This window comes from Somniosus microcephalus, chromosome 5 (assembly GCF_052327205.1).
Source record: "Somniosus microcephalus isolate GS21.2 chromosome 5, FLI_Smic_1.0, whole genome shotgun sequence".
Taxonomy (NCBI): Eukaryota; Metazoa; Chordata; class Chondrichthyes; order Squaliformes; family Somniosidae; genus Somniosus; species Somniosus microcephalus.
Window position 1 is genome coordinate 272,436,212 of NC_140991.1, and position 17,295 is coordinate 272,453,506.

The 17,295-nt window shown below is 47.5% G+C and overlaps 1 protein-coding gene across 2 annotated transcripts; it reads left to right on the forward strand.

Moving 5' to 3' along the window:
* Window positions 1-6,477: 6,477 nt before the first annotated feature.
* On the forward strand, window positions 6,478-16,443 carry gmnn (geminin DNA replication inhibitor). Of its 2 annotated transcripts, XR_015078522.1 has the most exons (8): window positions 6,478-6,677; window positions 9,456-9,520; window positions 13,138-13,242; window positions 14,195-14,354; window positions 14,476-14,558; window positions 14,660-14,770; window positions 15,006-15,126; window positions 15,849-15,936. XR_015078522.1 is itself a non-coding variant. In XM_085988953.1 (7 exons), exons 2-7 carry the CDS (start codon window positions 9,464-9,466, stop codon window positions 16,002-16,004), a joined length of 672 nt encoding a protein of 223 aa, XP_085845079.1. In that variant the 5' UTR covers window positions 6,488-6,677; window positions 9,456-9,463; the 3' UTR covers window positions 16,005-16,443. The 2 variants fall into 2 exon arrangements, 1 of the variants encoding a protein (XP_085845079.1); XM_085988953.1 differs by lacking the exon at window positions 15,006-15,126 and having other exon boundaries at window positions 6,488-6,677; window positions 15,849-16,443.
* The last annotated feature ends 852 nt before the right edge of the window (window positions 16,444-17,295 follow it).

The following is a 17,295-nucleotide window of genomic DNA, read 5'->3' on the forward strand; positions in this document are numbered from 1 at the left end:
CCCTCCACTCCAGCGCAAGATGGCCGCACTGACGTCACAACCCACTCACCCCCGCATTTGCTTTTTAAAAAAAAAACATTTTTTTAACATATCATGCTAACGCACAACCTTCAATGTGTTGTATTATTATCATTTTATTCCAGTACTAGTTTAGTTTCAAACTATGTAAACATGTATGTGTACGTCACATCATGTCACGTGTTTGTTTTGCATATAAGCCCGAGCCCGACCCCTATCCTGTTTATTTTCTCGCTGACTTGACCTTTTAAACTGGTTTAGTTAGTGTAAATCCGCGGGACTGGCGTGATTGAGGGCAAGTGCGCTCCTACGTGGAATCTTATATTCATACTGTTAGTCCTCCCCTCCCCCAAAATCGTGTCTCACGTTCAATCATTTAAGTGCTGAATGGAGGATTAAAACAGTGGCTTGAACCGGAGGGATACAGTGCAGGGGAGGAGTTTGGGAGGATCAGCAATGGAGGCTTTCACCACGGGTGGTGGTGAGGAGAATTTTATTGAAGGAGGGGTTCAGGGAATGGAGGGATTTATTGTGGGAGGCAGTCGGAATCGTTTAAGTGTGGGAGGTGATGAGGGAATAGCGGATTTTATTGTGGAAGGTGGTGGGAAAGAAAGACCTGCATTTATCTTCTTAGGCAGTCCCTTGGAACCGAAGATGACTTGCTTCCACATTAAAAATGAGTTCTCAGGTGACTTACAGTCTCTGTCACAGGTGGGGCAGATGATGGTTGAAGGGGCAGGTGGATGGGATGCTTGGGTTGATGTGCGCTCCTTGCGCTTGGCTTCCGCTTGCTCCCAGCGAAGAGACTCGAGGTGTTCGGCGCCTTCCCGGATGCTTCTCCTCCACTTTGTACTGTCTTGGGCCAGGGAATCCCAGGTGTCAGTGGGGATGTTGCACTTTTTCAAGGAGTTGCATTTATGTTGCGCCTTTCTTTACCATTGGCTGTCCCAAAGCGCTTTACAGCCAATAAAGTACTTTTCATGGAAATCATAGAAGTGCAGTCACTTGTAATGTAGGAAGGGAGTATTTCAGTGTGGGGGCGGGGGGCAGGGGGGGGTTCAGTGTGGGGGCGGGGGGCAGGGGGGGGTTCAGTGTGGGGGCGGGGGGCAGGTTCAGTGTGGGGGCGGGGGGCAGGGGGGGTTCAGTGTGGGGGCGGGGGGCAGGTTCAGTGTGGGGGCGGGGGGCAGGGGGGGTTCAGTGTGGGGGCGGGGGGCAGGGGGGGGTTCAGTGTGGGGGCGGGGGGCAGGGGGGGGTTCAGTGTGGGGGCGGGGGGGGGTTCAGTGTGGGGGCGGGGGGGGGTTCAGTGTGGGGGCGGGGGGGGTTCAGTGTGGGGGCGGGGGGGGTTCAGTGTGGGGGCGGGGGGGGGTTCAGTGTGGGGGCAGGGGGGGGGTTCAGTGTGGGGGCAGGGGGGGGGTTCAGTGTGGGGGCGGGGGGCAGGGGGAGGGGTTCAGTGTGGGGGCGGGGGGCAGGGGGAGGGGTTCAGTGTGGGGGCGGGGGGCAGGGGGAGGGGTTCAGTGTGGGGGCGGGGGGCAGGGGGAGGGGTTCAGTGTGGGGGCGGGGGGCAGGGGGAGGGGTTCAGTGTGGGGGCGGGGGGCAGGGGGAGGGGTTCAGTGTGGGGGCGGGGGGCAGGGAGGGGTTCAGTGTGGGGGCGGGGGGCAGGGGGGGGTTCAGTGTGGGGGCGGGGGGCAGGGGGGGGTTCAGTGTGGGGGCGGGGGGCAGGGGGGGTTCAGTGTGGGGGCAGGGGGGGGGTTCAGTGTGGGGGCGGGGGGCAGGGGGGGGTTCAGTGTGGGGGCGGGGGCAGGGGAGGGTTCAGTGTGGGGGCGGGGGGCAGGGGAGGGTTCAGTGTGGGGGCGGGGGACAGGGGAGGGTTCAGTGTGGGGGCAGGGGGCAGGGGGGGGTTCAGTGTGGGGGCGGGGGGCAGGGGGGGGTTCAGTGTGGGGGCGGGGGGCAGGGGGGGGTTCAGTGTGGGGGCGGGGGGCAGGGGGGGGTTCAGTGTGGGGGCGGGGGGGGTTCAGTGTGGGGGCGGGGGGCAGGGGGGGGTTCAGTGTGGGGGTGGGGGGCAGGGGGGGTTCAGTGTGGGGGCGGGGCGGGGGGGGTTCAGTGTGGGGGCGGGGCGGGGGGGGTTCAGTGTGGGGGCGGGGCGGGTTCAGTGTGGGGGCGGGGCGGGGGGGTTCAGTGTGGGGGCGGGGGGGGGTTCAGTGTGGGGGCGGGGGGGTTCAGTGTGGGGGGGGCGGGGGGGTTCAGTGTGGGGGCGGGGCGGGGGGGGTTCAGTGTGGGGGCGGGGGGGGGTTCAGTGTGGGGGCGGGGGGGTTCAGTGTGGGGGGGGCGGGGGGGTTCAGTGTGGGGGCGGGGGGGGTTCAGTGTGGGGGGGGGGCTGGGCGGGGGGGTTCAGTGTGGGGGCGGGGCGGGGGGGGTTCAGTGTGGGGGCGGGGCGGGCGGGTTCAGTGTGGGGGGGGCGGGGCGGGTTCAGTGTGGGGGCGGGGCGGGGGGTTCAGTGCGGGGGCGGGGCGGTTCAGTGTGGGGGCGGGGGGGGTTCAGTGTGGGAGGGGGGGTCAGGTGAGGGGGGGTTCAGTGTGGGAGGGGGGTCAGGTGAGGGGGGTACAGTGTGGGAGGGGGGTCAGGTGAGGGGGGGGTTCAGTGTGGGAGGGGGGTCAGGTGAGGGGGGGTTCAGTGTGGGGGGGGTCAGGTGAATGGGGGGTTTCAGTGTGGGAGGGGGGGTCAGGTGAATGGGGGGTTCAGTGTGGGTGGGGTTCAGTGTGGGGGGGGTCAGGTGAATGGGGGGTTTCAGTGTGGGGGGGTCAGGTGAATTGGGGGGGTTCAGTGTGGGGGGGTCAGGTGAATGGGGGGTTTCAGTGTGGGGGGGGTCAGGTGAATGGGGGGTTTCAGTGTGGGAGGGGGGTCAGGTGAATGGGGGGTTCAGTGTGGGAGGGGGGGTCAGGTGAATGGGGGGTTTCAGTGGGGGGGGTCAGGTGAATTGGGGGGGTTCAGTGTGGGGGGGGTCAGGTGAATGGGGGGTTTCAGTGTGGGGGGGGTCAGGTGAATGGGGGGTTCAGTGTGGGAGGGGGGGTCAGGTGAATGGGGGGTTTCAGTGTGGGAGGGAGGGGTCAGGTGAATGGTGGGTTTCAGTGTGGGGGGGTTCAGTGTGGGAGGGGGGTCAGGTGAATGGGGGGTTCAGTGTGGGAGGGGGTCAGGTGAATGGGGGGTTTCAGTGTGGGAGGGGGGTCAGGTGTGTGGGAGGGGGAGTCAGGTGAATGGGGGGTTTCAGTGTGGGGGGTCAGGTGAATTGGGGGGGGTTCAGTGTGGGAGGGGGGGTCAGGTGAATGGGGGGTTTCAGTGTGGGAGGGGGGGTCAGGTGAATGGGGGGTTTTAGTGTGGGGTTCAGTGTGGGAGGGGGGTCAGGTGAATAGGGGGGTTTCAGTGGGGGGGGGGTTCAGTGTGGGAGGGGGGTCAGGTGAATAGGGGGGTTTCAGTGTGGGAGGGGATTTCAGTGTGGGAGGGGGGTCAGGTGAATGAGGGGGTTTCAGTGTGGGAGGGGGGTCAGGTGAATAGGGGGGTTTTAGTGTGGGAGGGGGGTCAGGTGAATAGGGGGGTTTCAGTGTGGATGGGGGGTCAGGTGAATAGGGGGGTTTCAAAGTGGGAGGGGGATCAGGTGAATGGGGTTTCAGTGTGGGAGGGGGTCAGGTGAATGGGGTTTCAGTGTGGGAGGGGGGTCAGGTGAATAGGGGGGTTTTAGTGTGGGAGGGTGGTCAGGTGAATAGGGGGGTTTTAGTGGGAGGGGGTCAGGTGAATGGGGGGTTTCAGTGTGGGAGGGGGAGTCAGGTGAATGGGGGGTTTCAGTATGGGGGGTCAGGTGAATTGGGGGGGTTCAGTGTGGGAGGGGGGGTCAGGTGAATGGGGGGTTTCAGTGTGGGAGGGGGGTCAGGTGAATGGGGGGTTTTAGTGTGGGGGTTCAGTGTGGGAGGGGGGTCAGGTGAATAGGGGGGTTTCAGTGGGGGGGGTTCAGTGTGGGAGGGGGGTCAGGTGAATAGGGGGGTTTCAGTGTGGGAGGGGATTTCAGTGTGGGAGGGGGGTCAGGTGAATGAGGGGGTTTCAGTGTGGGAGGGGGGTCAGGTGAATAGGGGGGTTTTAGTGTGGGAGGGGGGGTCAGGTGAATAGGGGGGTTTCAGTGTGGATGGGGGGTCAGGTGAATAGGGGGGTTTCAAAGTAGGAGGGGGATCAGGTGAATGGGGTTTCAGTGTGGGAGGGGGGTCAGGTGAATAGGGGGGTTTTAGTGTGGGAGGGTGGTCAGGTGAATAGGGGGGTTTTAGTGGGAGGGGGGTCAGGTGAATAGAGGGTTTCAGTGTGGGAGGGGGGTCAGGTGAATAGAGGGTTTCAGTGTGGGAGGGGGGTCAGGTGAATAGAGGGTTTCGGTGTGGGGGGGGTCAGGTGAATGGAGGGTTTCAGTGTGGGGGGGGTCAGGTGAATAGAGGGTTTCAGTGTGGGGGGGGGGTCAGGTGAATAGAGGGTTTCAGTGTGGGAGGGGGACAGCTGAATAGAGGGTTTCAGTGTGGGAGGGGGTCAGGTGAATAGAGGGTTTCAGTGTGGGAGGGGGTCAGGTGAATAGAGGGTTTCAGTGTGGGGGGGGTCAGCTGAATAGAGGGTTTCAGTGTGGGAGGGGGTCAGGTGAATAGAGGGTTTCAGTGTGGGGGTGGTCAGGGGAATAGAGGGTTTCAGTGTGGGAGGGGGTCAGGGGAATAGGGGTTTCAGTGTGGGAGGGGGGTCAGGTGAATAGGGGGTTTCAGTGTGGGAGGGGGGGGTCAGGTGAATAGAGGGTTTCAGTGTGGGAGGGGGGTCAGGTGAATAGAGGGTTTCAGTGTGGGAGGGGGGTCAGGTGAATAGGGGGTTTCTGTGTGGGGGGGTTCAGGTGAATAGAGGGTTTCAGTGTGGGAGGGGGTCAGGTGAATAGAGGGTTTCAGTGTGGGAGGGGGTCAGGTGAATAGGGGGTTTCAGTGTGGGAGGGGGTCAGGGGAATAGAGGATTTCAGTGTGGGAGGGGGTCAGGGGAATAGAGGGTTTCCGTGTGGGAGGGGGTCAGGTGAATAGGGGTTTCAGTGTGGGGGGGGTCAGGGGAATAGAGGGTTTCAGTGTGGGAGGGGTCAGGGGAATAGAGGGTTTCCGTGTGGGAGGGGGGGGTCAGGTGAATAGAGGGTTTCAGTGTGGGGGGGTCAGGTGAATAGAGGGTTTCAGTGTGGGGGGGTCAGGTGAATAGAGGGTTTCAGTGTGGGAGGGGTCAGGGGAATAGAGGGTTTCCGTGTGGGAGGGGGGTCAGGAGTATAGAGGGTACCAGTGTGGGAGCGGAATTGAGGGTACGAGTGTGGGTAGGGGTCAGGAAATTAACTATGAATGTGGGTGGGGGTAAGGGAATTGAGGATACGTGTGGGCGGGGGATTAGTTATTGAGGTGGCAGTTGTTTCATTTAACACCGTACCCTGCGCCAGGTTTTAATCGGGCAGCTGCTCCTGAACCCTCAGCTCCCAGTTTGTTCCAGCAAAACTAGAGGCCAACAATAAAAGAGTCACCAAGAAATCAAATAGGGAATTCAGAAGAAACTGCTTTACCTAGAGAGTGGTGCAAATATGGAACTCGTTACCACAGGGAGTGGTTGAAGTGAATAGTGCAGATGCATTGAAGGGACAGCTAGATAAACTAATGAGGGAGAAAGGAATCGAGGGTTCCGCTCCTAGAGTAAGGATGGGAAGATTCTCAAGTGGAGCATAAACGCCGGTATGGACTGATTGGGCCAGATGGCCTGTTTCTGTGCCGTATATCCTATGCACTGTCACATTCGCGCCCGAGTGGCCCTGGAGATGGAGGACGCGGTGTCTGCCGGCTCAGAGCTTTCTGCGATCGGTGGGCACCGCAGGGACTGGAGTGCTTCATCAACCCCAGTAACCAAATTTTAATTTTTGTTGTTGTTACAGTTTTAGTTGATCGCACAAAAACAAGAACAGCATCCCGTGTCCTGTGATCTGTTTCTCTCTTCTTTGTTTAAACCAATAAAAAAATTAAACAAATACACTGACAACCAGTCCAATAAACCCCGAAACAAAACTTAACCCCTTAAATTAAAGTTTGGTTGTTTAAACCAACTACGCACTCCAGTCCCCGCGGCGCCCACCGGTCTCGAAAGAGCTCCTGTGATCTGTTTACCCGCTCGATTTAAACTGGAAGTGCGAGGGGCGGGGTGGAGTAGGTCAGTGTCACGTGACCACGGTGTACCCGCCAATGGCCATTTCGACAGCTAGTGAGTTAACTTTAATTATTTTAATATCACAAAATGTAAGTATCCCACGCTATATTTATAGGCTAAGCAAACTTAGTGGGTTTTTTTTAAAGAGGAAACACGACATATCTTCTTCCCGCCACCACTTTACCCACAAGGCCTTTCGCGGCCCCGCCCCGCCCACCCGCGGTCACGTGATCCGGGGATATTTTAACCTCGACCCAAAGGCGGCAAAAAAAAAACCAGGCACGGGAGAAGCGCGAGCGTGGCGCGGCGGTTAGTGCCCGGCTGAGTGACGGGCCTCTCGCAGTCCCGAGTCCCAGGGGGTGGGCAAAGAATCCGACCGGGAAAAGAAAGAAAGAGAGAGAGAGAGAGAGAGAGAGAGTGTGAGGCTGCCGGTGAGTCATCTGGACTGTTTTGTAATTTAAAAAAATAATCTGTAAATTGAGGTTCCCGGTCCCAGCGGGTCCGGAGCGCTGTGAGACCCCCCCCCCCCCCCCCCCCCCCGGGGCCTGGTCTTGCCTATGTCGGACTGTGTGTCCGGTGTTGAAGGTATCCCCGGCTGTTTTATCTCCGCCCGGGATCGTGGATTGGAGTTTGCGGGTGGTTTTGTTTACTTGGGGGAGTCCCCCCCCCCCCCCATCCCCCTTCCCCCTATATTAGTTGAAGCGACAGTAAAACCTCATAATCAGGGTGGTTTGGTGGTACCTAATAATAATTTGGGGGTTACCTCTCGTGTGACCCGCTCCCTGACCACTGCGATTGATCGCTTGTGTCCCAGTGGCTAGTTACTTGTCCCGGACAGCTGGACGCAGCCACCCTTGTAGCTCATGTTTGTTTGCACGTTATATAGGGTCGGGATACTTGTGCTCAGAGTGCTGTAATCCTAGTCTGGATGTTGTCTTGAATGCACTAGATCTTTGTAAAGCATTCTTATGTACACGCTTTATGAATCCTTTTAATAGTTAAAACGGCATTTTATGTACATTAAGGTTTTTTTTTGGTTGGTGTAGAACAAATGATCTCTCCAAATAATAATAATGTGGATATGTATGGACAGTAGCTAAATGTGATCTGAAGTACATGACAGACGTTGGAATAAATTGGGTTGTAAAAGTTTCTGTGGAGTTTTCTTTGGAACGTTGTCCTGGTAGCTGAAAGAAAAATTGTCAGTTCTCATACTCTACACTACCGCAGTCCACCTCCCTCCTTTATAAAATGGCTATGTAGACTACATTCTTGCAAGATACTAATATGAAGTGTCAAATTAGTACACGTTCTGAGACCAAGCTAATTTTTGGGGGAATGTGGAAATATTCTCCTAGTTTTCTCCCAGCTGATTGTAGTGCAAGGAACCTGCTACTAGTCAACGACTACTCCTTTGTTGCCGATTTTTCCCTTTTTTAATAAAGAAGCCCCTTCTCTCCAAATGGTGAATATTCCACTGTGCTGGTATACCATCAGTGCAAAAGCATTGGTCTGCTGACATTAAAAAAAAACTTGAATCGCCTTTCTGAATTTTCATGCTCATGAAGGTGAAATGTTGGTGCTGTGAACAGGAACATATTCCAATTTGTGTCCTTGTGCATCAAATACAGCTAGTAATTTGATGGGGGGGGGGGGGACAAAGCTGCTTCTATCCTGCCTAAACAATATGCTGTCACCTCTACATCAGCACTTAATTTCTGTGACCAGTGTTGACATTTCAGCTCATGCCAGTCATTCTAGTAGGCTCCCTGAAAAGCTAAGTAATTAGTGTCAAATTGCAGTAGATTCGTGCTCCGAACTTCAGTCACTAGCACCTGGTTTGAGATTGCCCAAGGCAATTCCTGCGACCCTTCCATTCATTAGCCTGGGCTGAGTTCAAACCTAGGTCTGAGCAGTGAAAGGGCGGTGTTCCAACCCACTGTTCCGTCTCCTTAAATTGGTGTATTGAATTTGTAAACCTGGGGGATGATTGCAAAGCGTGCTTAAACTGAGTGGTCATTCCTCAACTTCAAGCCTTGCTTGTTTTGTTTTGGAAAACCTGTTTCTCTGCACAGATAAGCCCATCAGTGAGTCCGTACAATTGTGCATCAGCGTAGCCTTGCAAAAAGATGTGGAAATGTAATAAGCACGTCTGCTTTACCTAGCTCTTGTATTATAACCCCTTTAATGGGTAGGGGAGAAGCTCTACATCTAGTGAGTTTTTATTTATGCCTTGTGTTCAAGACCCTGTTTAATGTAGCTATGTACAATATTTTTGTAAACCTGGGGCATGATTGCAGAGTGCCTGAAAAGGTGAATGGTTATTCTTCAAAATCTTACTTCCATATTTGTAATCACTGCAATTTTGGTGGTTCTGATTACGATATACAATTCTCAATTCACCTGGAATTTTGCCATAAAAGTTAAATTCAGGCTTTTCAGTAAAGGGATTGAGTTAATGCGGCCTCTTTGAAAGTCATCCTAGCATAACATTTACAAGATGAGAAATAACAACAGAAAATGCTGGAAAAACTCAGCAGTTCAGGCAACATCCATGGACAGAAATTTGAGTTTGTTTGAGTTGAGTTTGAAGAAGGGGTCGACCCGAAATGTCAACTCAAATTTCTGTCCATGGATGTTGCCTGACCTGCTGAGTTTTTCCAGCATTTTCTGTTATTTTGGATTTCCAACATCTGCAGTATTTTGCTATTTACAAGATGAGAATGGCCTAAAGTGTGCTTTAAGATTATGAACAAATTTGAAAGAATACGTCAATGCAGCAGGATGCAGAAGCCTTATCCTTTTTTTAAGGGGGAGGGAGCAGCACCATTAATCTCACTTCATAAATTCTTATCTTGGACTTCTCAAATGTGATCTGTCATTTTAATGTCAAGTGAGGATGCGTGTTGAAATGCAATGTTTCTTTGTTTAGCCTTGGCTCCCAGCACCCCTCCTGCTCTACTGAAAGAGTGGGAGTTGAGGCTCAATGCAGAAGTGTTTTGGCATCTGACTGTGGAAATGCTACAAATAAAACGGGAACTGAGGGGCCAGCCATCCTGTATGTGTTGTTTGTCATGGGAGGAGGGAATAAGATTAAAACAAATATATGGAAGGCAAAGGCAGTTGGTTCCTTTTCCTGTACTATTTTACAGTTGATGTTTTTGACTGACTGACTTGTGTTTTTTTTTCTTCCCCCCCGCCCCACCCAGCTCTAACAATGACCACCAATAAGAAGCACAGATTTGATGCTGATAAACCCACACCAACCATAAAGGTAAGTCCAGCATTCCCAACATCAGCACTATCTTAAATAATTTGGATAGATTTCTGCAAGGCAGACTGGTTTATGGAAATGAAAGGAATAGTGAAAATGGAAACTCATTGGGAAAACTCATTGCTTCTGAACAGCAAACCAATGTTCAATCAATATTAATAAATTGGATTTTAATTCATCTGAAATGTTGCCATAGTTAAATTCAGATTTTGCAGTAAAGGGCTGGAATTAAAAGCAACCTCTTCAAAAGTCAACCTAGCATAACGTGTACAAAACTTACAAAATATGTACTACTGAGGTTATTGTACTCCAGGTACAGTTTTATAAGTGATGGGTTAACTGCTGAAGCAGCATTTGTTGGCATATATTCACCTTGGGGAAAAATAACTAATCTGTAAGGTTTAATCTTTAATGATGTCTACAACCTATTGTGTAGCACTTTCCCACGCTTGGTAAGGTGTGTCCTACACCACAGGAGTCATAATCTGTAGTGAAATAACTTTACCGTGGGAATTCTATTGCTACACGTACACAGTACAGTATAAATTATTTTCCCACGCTTGCAGTGTAATGCATGAATACAACTTGCATCAATCCTAATCATGCCTTTAATCTACCTTTGTTTGCTGTTTTTATGGTGGAAGTTTAATTAATCATTAGGAAAGATGAATGGATTCCAACTTTTAGTAAATAAAAGCCATTTGTACTAGGGTCAGGTAAAGTGATAAACCAGCACTCCAACCCAGAGCACAATAGCTTCTTCAACTGTTGAGGCTAGTGTGTAGCTCAGACCAGTAAAATCAAGTTTGCGTTCAGCTGATCTGAAGATCATTTTAAAATGACAAGTTCCACTTGGATTGGTGAAGTGTAGTTGGGTTGAGTAAAGTAAAATACCATATTGCTTATGGTATTTTAAGACCATATGGTGCTGTGACTTTGAGGATTTGAGTGATTTTTAATACGAGTCAGTGGTCAGTTAGATCAAGGGGTCATGATTATTTCTGTTTATAGCAATCTTTCTTGCCACTACCCAAAGTTACACAGTTGAAGGAACTTGTTTCCACAGTTAGAGGGTACAATGGAACATTAATGTACCTCTGTTATGAAAACTTACAATTATGGACTAATAGTGGCAAATATTATTTTAGTTTGGAATCATGCCAGTAATGACTTTGCAAGAGGAGGACTTTGTGGTTTGAGTGTGAAAACATTTATTTTGTAAATCAAAGGACCTGCCTTGCAAAAGTTGGGAGTTAACTTTATTAATCTTCAGAGACTTTTTTTTTCTCGCTTGCTCTCTCTTTAGGGGAAGCTAGATAAATACATGAGGGAGAAAGGAATAGAAAGGCAAGCTGAAGTAGGATCGGAGGAGGCTCCTGTGGAGTGTAAACACACGGAGCATAGACCAGTTGGGCTGACTGGCCTATTTCTGTGCCATAAATTATGTGGAGCTGAAAAAGCTCAATTCCCATCATTTTATAATTAATGTTATGGTTTAAATCCACCTGAATCACTGTAGTTGACACTTTGCTATGTGTCTATGAATCTGAGCTATGCTGTAAGTAGTAGTGCAGTTCCTGTAAAGTGATATCATCATATTACTGAAATAGAGCTATACTAATTGCTTACTCAAATTTTCAGATGTTTTGAATGTGCATTTGGTAACTTGGAAATATTTTACTGAAAAATTTAGTTTAGTATTTGAAAGCTTCAAATTCATTTAATATCAGAAGTCCATTATGTTGCATTGATCAGGGTATTTGGGTGGCACTAATGGCACTGACTGAAGTTGTACCTGGAGCCTATTAGCATATCATTAGATGAATGCTAAAAAAATATTGTGGTATTCTGATATTTTTGTGTCGTGGGTACCCTGCTCCCGAGTCTTTCACAGGAAGATTTCCTGACCAAAATTGAATAACAGCAGTATGGCTACACGCCGGGCTTGGTTCCTTTTTATTTTCTTCCTTTCCCACACGCTGGCTGAACCAGGCTCTGCGGTGTGGATGATTGGACGGCGGTACTTTCAGTGCTGCACAATTAAGGTCCCTTCAGCACTGTGCATTGATACTGCGATTCTGTGTCACCAATCTAGAACGTTTCTAATGTTTGCCTGTGGAGAGAAGAGATCATAAGCATATGATAGTCACTAATAAATTCAGTAGGGAATTCAGGAGAAACTTTTTCACCCAAGGAGTAGTAAGCATGTGGAACGTGCCACCACAAGGAGTAGTTGAGGCAAATACCATATGCATTTAAAAGGAAGCTAGATAAACACCAGAGGGAGAAAGGAATAGAAGAATGTCCAGATAGGGTTAGATGAATTAGGGTGGGAGGAGGCTCGTGTGAAGCATAAACGCTGGCACAGACCAGTTGGGCTGAATGGCCTGTTCCTGTAACGATATTTAAAAAGTAAGCCATCAGCACTACCATAACAGGTTTTATCATTTTTTTTGGTTATGGGACCTTGTTTACAAATTGGCTGTCCCATTTAATTATAAAACATTGGCTCGGTAGCACTTCCTGAGATGTGAAAGGTTCTATATAGATGCAAGTTTTTGATCTTGTTACAATATTAAGTAATTTATTGGCAATTGGCTCGAATTTTAATAGTCTCTGTTCTTTCCCCTTCCCTGGCTGGGAAGTGGGCATTTGTGGATGTCCAGCAACAGCAGAATTGGATTTGTCTGTAATAATCATTGTCCTGAATTTTGCAGTGGTGATGATGGTGAAACTGTCTGTCTGCTTTCGCTATCATTACTCTTCTGAAACTGACTAACTTCGGACTTTAGCGCATACGCAGATAAATGCGGAAATCCTGAAGTTGTGGTCAGTCATTCCCTGCTCCACCACAGGCTGCGCTGTGGAACTCCCCATATCTGTGAAACCACTTGAGCTGATGAAAATTTCCCCTTTTCCGCTCTAATATCGCTGTTAAATGCCCCATTAAAAAGTTGAGCCTTGTTGTAATTGGTGGGTTTAACTGCTGAACAGCTGTTCTGGCCCTGAAAAACTAATTTTATTTGTGTAATGTCAAATTTCTCCATTATGATAAATTACTAGATTTAAAAAAAAAAAAAAAATTAAATTTTTTTTTTTTTTTAAGTTTGATATTTCAGCTTTGTAACTGTTCCAATCTTTATTTCGTTATCAAAATAATTTGAGTAAATTGATAATCAGTGCTTTTTATTTCCTGGTTTGCTGTCTGCAAATTCTTCAGTGTGATTGGCTGCTTGGACAGCTTGATGACATCACTGCTAATGTACGCTGCAGTTCCCCTGTTGACAGCGCTACAATCAAAGTACGGTCGAGAAAGCTGAAGTTTTCGCCAGAGATCGCAAGATCTTTGTAGCAGCTTTTGTCGTGGTCAGCGGCGACCGTGCTGACCACAAATTCCAGGGCCTGGTTGCAGCTCACACATGACTGGCAAGAAGGGGGGAGAAATTTTACAAAAACAGTTGCATTTGTTTAAAACCGCTGACTGCCTGATCCTGCTTTGTCTGGGTCCTGCAAAAGTTGTCTGTATTTGAAAGGCCATGATCGATGACCTGTTTGAGCTTAATAATCGTTAAAAATTTGAACTTTTTTCCTTTTCTTCCCTTTCCCATCTCCATTAGAGCTTCTTTACTAGCGGAGTTACGAGTAACACTACACTGAGACGAACTTTACAAGTAATTCAACCGCTTGCTACTTCAAATCAACTTGTTGGCAGGCTAAATGAGGTAAATCATACACAAGTTTCCCCTACTTGATGGTAACCAGTAGTAATTCAGGTTTGGCTAATTAACTGCTGGGTTCAGTTAGTCGTTGATGTAATTTGCTTTCAATAGTTTAAAATAATTTGAACTTTGGTTGAATTAAAGGGAAACATTTTTGATGAAATACAAAACCTCTGTCAGCTGTTTGTTTTTAAATTGGGGTTTGCCCAGATCGAAAGGGGTGATGTAGAAATTGTTTTTAAGACCTGATAGCAATATTTTTGCATAGTCTCTAAAGACAAAATAACATCACTTCTACAACCTGATGACACATTTTATAAAAACAATCTTTGCCAGTTTTCTCTCCTTGAAGGCATTGCTTCATGCGAGGATGTGGCTCCACAGTGCCAACAGCTCTCCAGTACTTTATCCAAAGGACTGTGAGTGAGCATAGATAGCGACAGTAGCTATTCAGTCATGGCGGATGTCCCAGAACACACTTGCCTTTACCCACAGGTGCACTTTCAGCAGGGATTGCTGGAGGGGGGGGGCTGTTTATCAAGTCATGGTTGTTTAAGTATGTGACTAATGATGACATTAAATGGTGAGGCTCTATTGCATGTTGGGATGTTATTTCTGAGAACTACAAAGCTGCATTGAGGCATTCATAACTTTTTACCAGCATTTTATGCTGCTGTAGAAATAGCCACTCTAGCCTTGCTAGGGAGAAAATTAGCATGCAGCAGAGGGTGAGAATTTTTCATCAATATTATGATCTTTTGCCCTCTTACCCCTCACCCCCCTCAGGAAGACTTTGTTAAAGTGATGCAAATTGTACATGCATTATAGCAGTTTCAACACCTTCAAGAATGATTCAAGTAATTTATGTTTCGATTGTTTTTGTTGCCATACTGTATCTATATCTTTCAAAGCAGAAGCATTGGATACAAGGTGATCATTTGCATTCTTCTTGCAGTCCCACAAGCAGTCTCCCAAAAGAAAACACTGGAATGATGATCAACCAAAGAGCTGCAAGAAATCCCGCACACAAAACGCTCAAGACAGCGTACAATGCAGTAATGAGAATTCAGAAAGTCAAGGGATGACTAAAGAAGCTTATCAACTGTTAGTTAAAAGTAAGTACCATTGATCTGGTTTTGTTACAGCATTTGAAAAACAAAACTCCTTGAGAAATTTTAACCTGTTGCATGGTAAATTAAATTCTAGTTTAACCTGAGGTCTGGAAATTCTTTACAGCTAATCCAAGTTCCATGTACTGGAAGGAGTTGGCAGAAGAGCGAAGAAAAGCTCTGTTCCAGGTTCTACAAGAAAATGAAAGAGTATGTGCCCTTGAGATTGTTTTGTGCGGTCAGCCATTTCAAATTAACACTAAAATTTGGCAATGTTTGTAATGTGACCTTTTTTGAACTTTCCCCTACAGCTACACAAAGAAATTGAACATAAAGATGAAGACATTTCGAAGTTACAGAAAGAGAACCAAGAGCTAGCGGAGTTAGCAGAGCATGTGCAGTACATGGCTGATATGATTGAGGTGAGAAGACTGTGAGGAAGATGATGATTCAGTTACTGCATTCTCTCTGGCCAAGAGTATCCCTTAATTCACATTGTGAAGAGAAGAATTTAGAACTAGTTTTCTAGCCCTTGCCACTTCCTACCTGAAGTGCATGAGTGTAAACATGGTCCTGGTTGGAATTGAACTTGTTGCTACGAAACTGCTTTGTCTCTAACCTGTGTTTCAAATACAATATTTTATTTCTTGTCCACAGCTATACACTTTTTTTTTCATGACTTTTGTTGGGTCAATTTCATATTCTGTGGGCAGAATTCTTTGCTAAGAAATGGAATACTTTGACTTCATGCACCTAACGTCGAACAAGCAATCCCAAGGTCAGATATAGCATGGTGTAGAATAAAGCGCTCTGCTCTGCATGAGGTGACACTTTCCCATTTCCCACACCAGCCATTCTGTGTCCTCCTGAAATGAAAGAGAAAAAAGACTTGCATTTATATAGCCCCTTTCATCACCTCCAGACATCCCAAAGTGCTGTACAACCAATGAAGTACTTTTGAAGTGTAGTCACTGTAGGACATGAGCTTGACAAACTAGTTCCACTCTCAACTGGATCAAGACTGTCCCTATTGATCAAAATGGATTTCTCATAGGACTTCAAGCCAACAGATGGGAGATTATTAATTCCATTGATGTAATCTAAACTAGATTGGAATCGAGATCTGAGGTGAAAGGCCAATGTCTTGTTGACTGCGTCACCCAGTACCTACTGATATTTGTTCCTCAGTTTGGCATCATGTATATAAATACACAACCTGCAATTATTTATAAGGGATTTCATGACTATTGAATCTGATGCACAGCATCCCAATAAGTGCAAGAGCGCAAACAAAATTAAATTTTGCTCCGGAATGTCATTTGTACTCGTGCCAGAGTTGATTCTGTCCTGTGTATTCATAGCAAGTTTCTATAACCAAATCACAGTGGCCCACTATATTTAATTGAGGTTGCAAATATAATGGGTGCATTCCTTTTTTATAAACAAAAGTCTTGAATGTTTGTTTATTCTAGTTAACTTTTTCTATGTAATTTCAAATAGAAGCTAACTGGACAGAGTGCTGATGAGTTCAACCCCGAGTCGGAACAGGAAGCTAAGTTGGAACAGGAAGCTGAGACCAAGGTGACTGCACAAGCTGCGGAAGATGAATCTCACGATGAGAGTTCTGAGATCGGGTCTGACGAGGAGGAAGATTAGATTGATTCATATTCTAGACTACTTAATAAAAAGCTGCTGACACCAAAGGGGAGGGAGACTTATTTCCCCTGCATAGTTTTCTGAAAAAACCTTCAGTGATGCTGCAACAAACAATGACTGCCAATTGTCTGAACTGCCATTCTTGTCATGTCTAGTGTATGAGTGGTCTTGTGGAATTTTGTTCCATGCATAAGTTGATAATTGCATGTATAAAATATTCCTTTTATGTAAGGAACTGTGAGGTAGCTCAAACTTGATGGACAAGGTGACTAAATCTGTCCTTTTTTGGTATGTAAATGCATTCCAGGGAGTTTGTATATTTAAGAATTTATGCTTTTAGTTGACATTTTAGTGTATACACCATTTTGTGTAATAAATTACTTTTTGTAAAGTTGTTTTTTCACTTTCATTTTGATATTAAATGTTTTCCTAATTGGCAGACTGAAATACTCATTTTCTACCTACCATGCAACATGATTACCGGTTCTCTAGTTAAACAGAAACCTCTTGGGCAGTAAACTTCCCAACTATAGAAATACAGTTGAGGAAATGCCTCTGTTCAGAGAAGTAAATCTGGTGAACTAATTCCAGTGATGTACTCTGCACAGAAACTGAGATAGCACAGTGAAATTTAACATGGTTGTGCTGAAAAGGTAATTGGAATAAATGGCTCTACATGAAGGGAAGGGAGAGAATCCATTTGTGCCAATCATGTAGTGATAGATGGCTTTCAAATTGCTTAATAGAAAACTTAGATGACTAAAGATAGGCAGCGATGCAATGAGTATTGAAAGGGAAAAATGAATGTGCAAATGGTGTGAAAAGGGGAGGCCCATCAAACATAAATGTGATGAAATAGAGAAGGTGGAAAGCCGGCTGCAGATGCAGCACATCTATCAATGTGTATTTTCAGGAATTTGTTTTTCAGATTTCCAGCATTTCTTGTTTTCATCTGATTATATAATGCTGCTGTTCAAAATGACATTACATTTGATATCCCTCAGTCGTTACTTCATATTAAAACAGTTGTGAGGAATTGGTGTTTTCCTTATTTTTGGTTAGTTACCACTCGCTAGAGGAATGGTTTAGATAAAATAGCTAGAGTGTTGGTCAGCTCGGCTCAGTTGGTAGCACTTGAGTCAAAAGGTTGTTTAAGCCCCACATTATTATAGGTATATAAACTAGGCTGACATTCCAGTTTCATAAGCAGTGAGTGCTGCAGCATCAGAAATACCATCCTTTGGGATGGTATTAAATTGAATGCAGTAACCGCTTGTTTAGTGGTTCAGTT

What these genes read in the sequence shown, in the direction of transcription:
- gmnn (XM_085988953.1), top strand. Translation starts at nt 9,464, where the DNA reads ATGACCACCAATAAGAAGCACAGATTTGATGCTGATAAACCCACACCA. An exon ending in TTCTACAAGAAAATGAAAGA is followed by an intron (nt 14,559 to 14,659) that starts GTATGTGCCCTT and finishes TTTCCCCTACAG; the next exon opens with CTACACAAAGAAATTGAACA. An exon ending in ACATGGCTGATATGATTGAG is followed by an intron (nt 14,771 to 15,848) that starts GTGAGAAGACTG and finishes AATTTCAAATAG; the next exon opens with AAGCTAACTGGACAGAGTGC.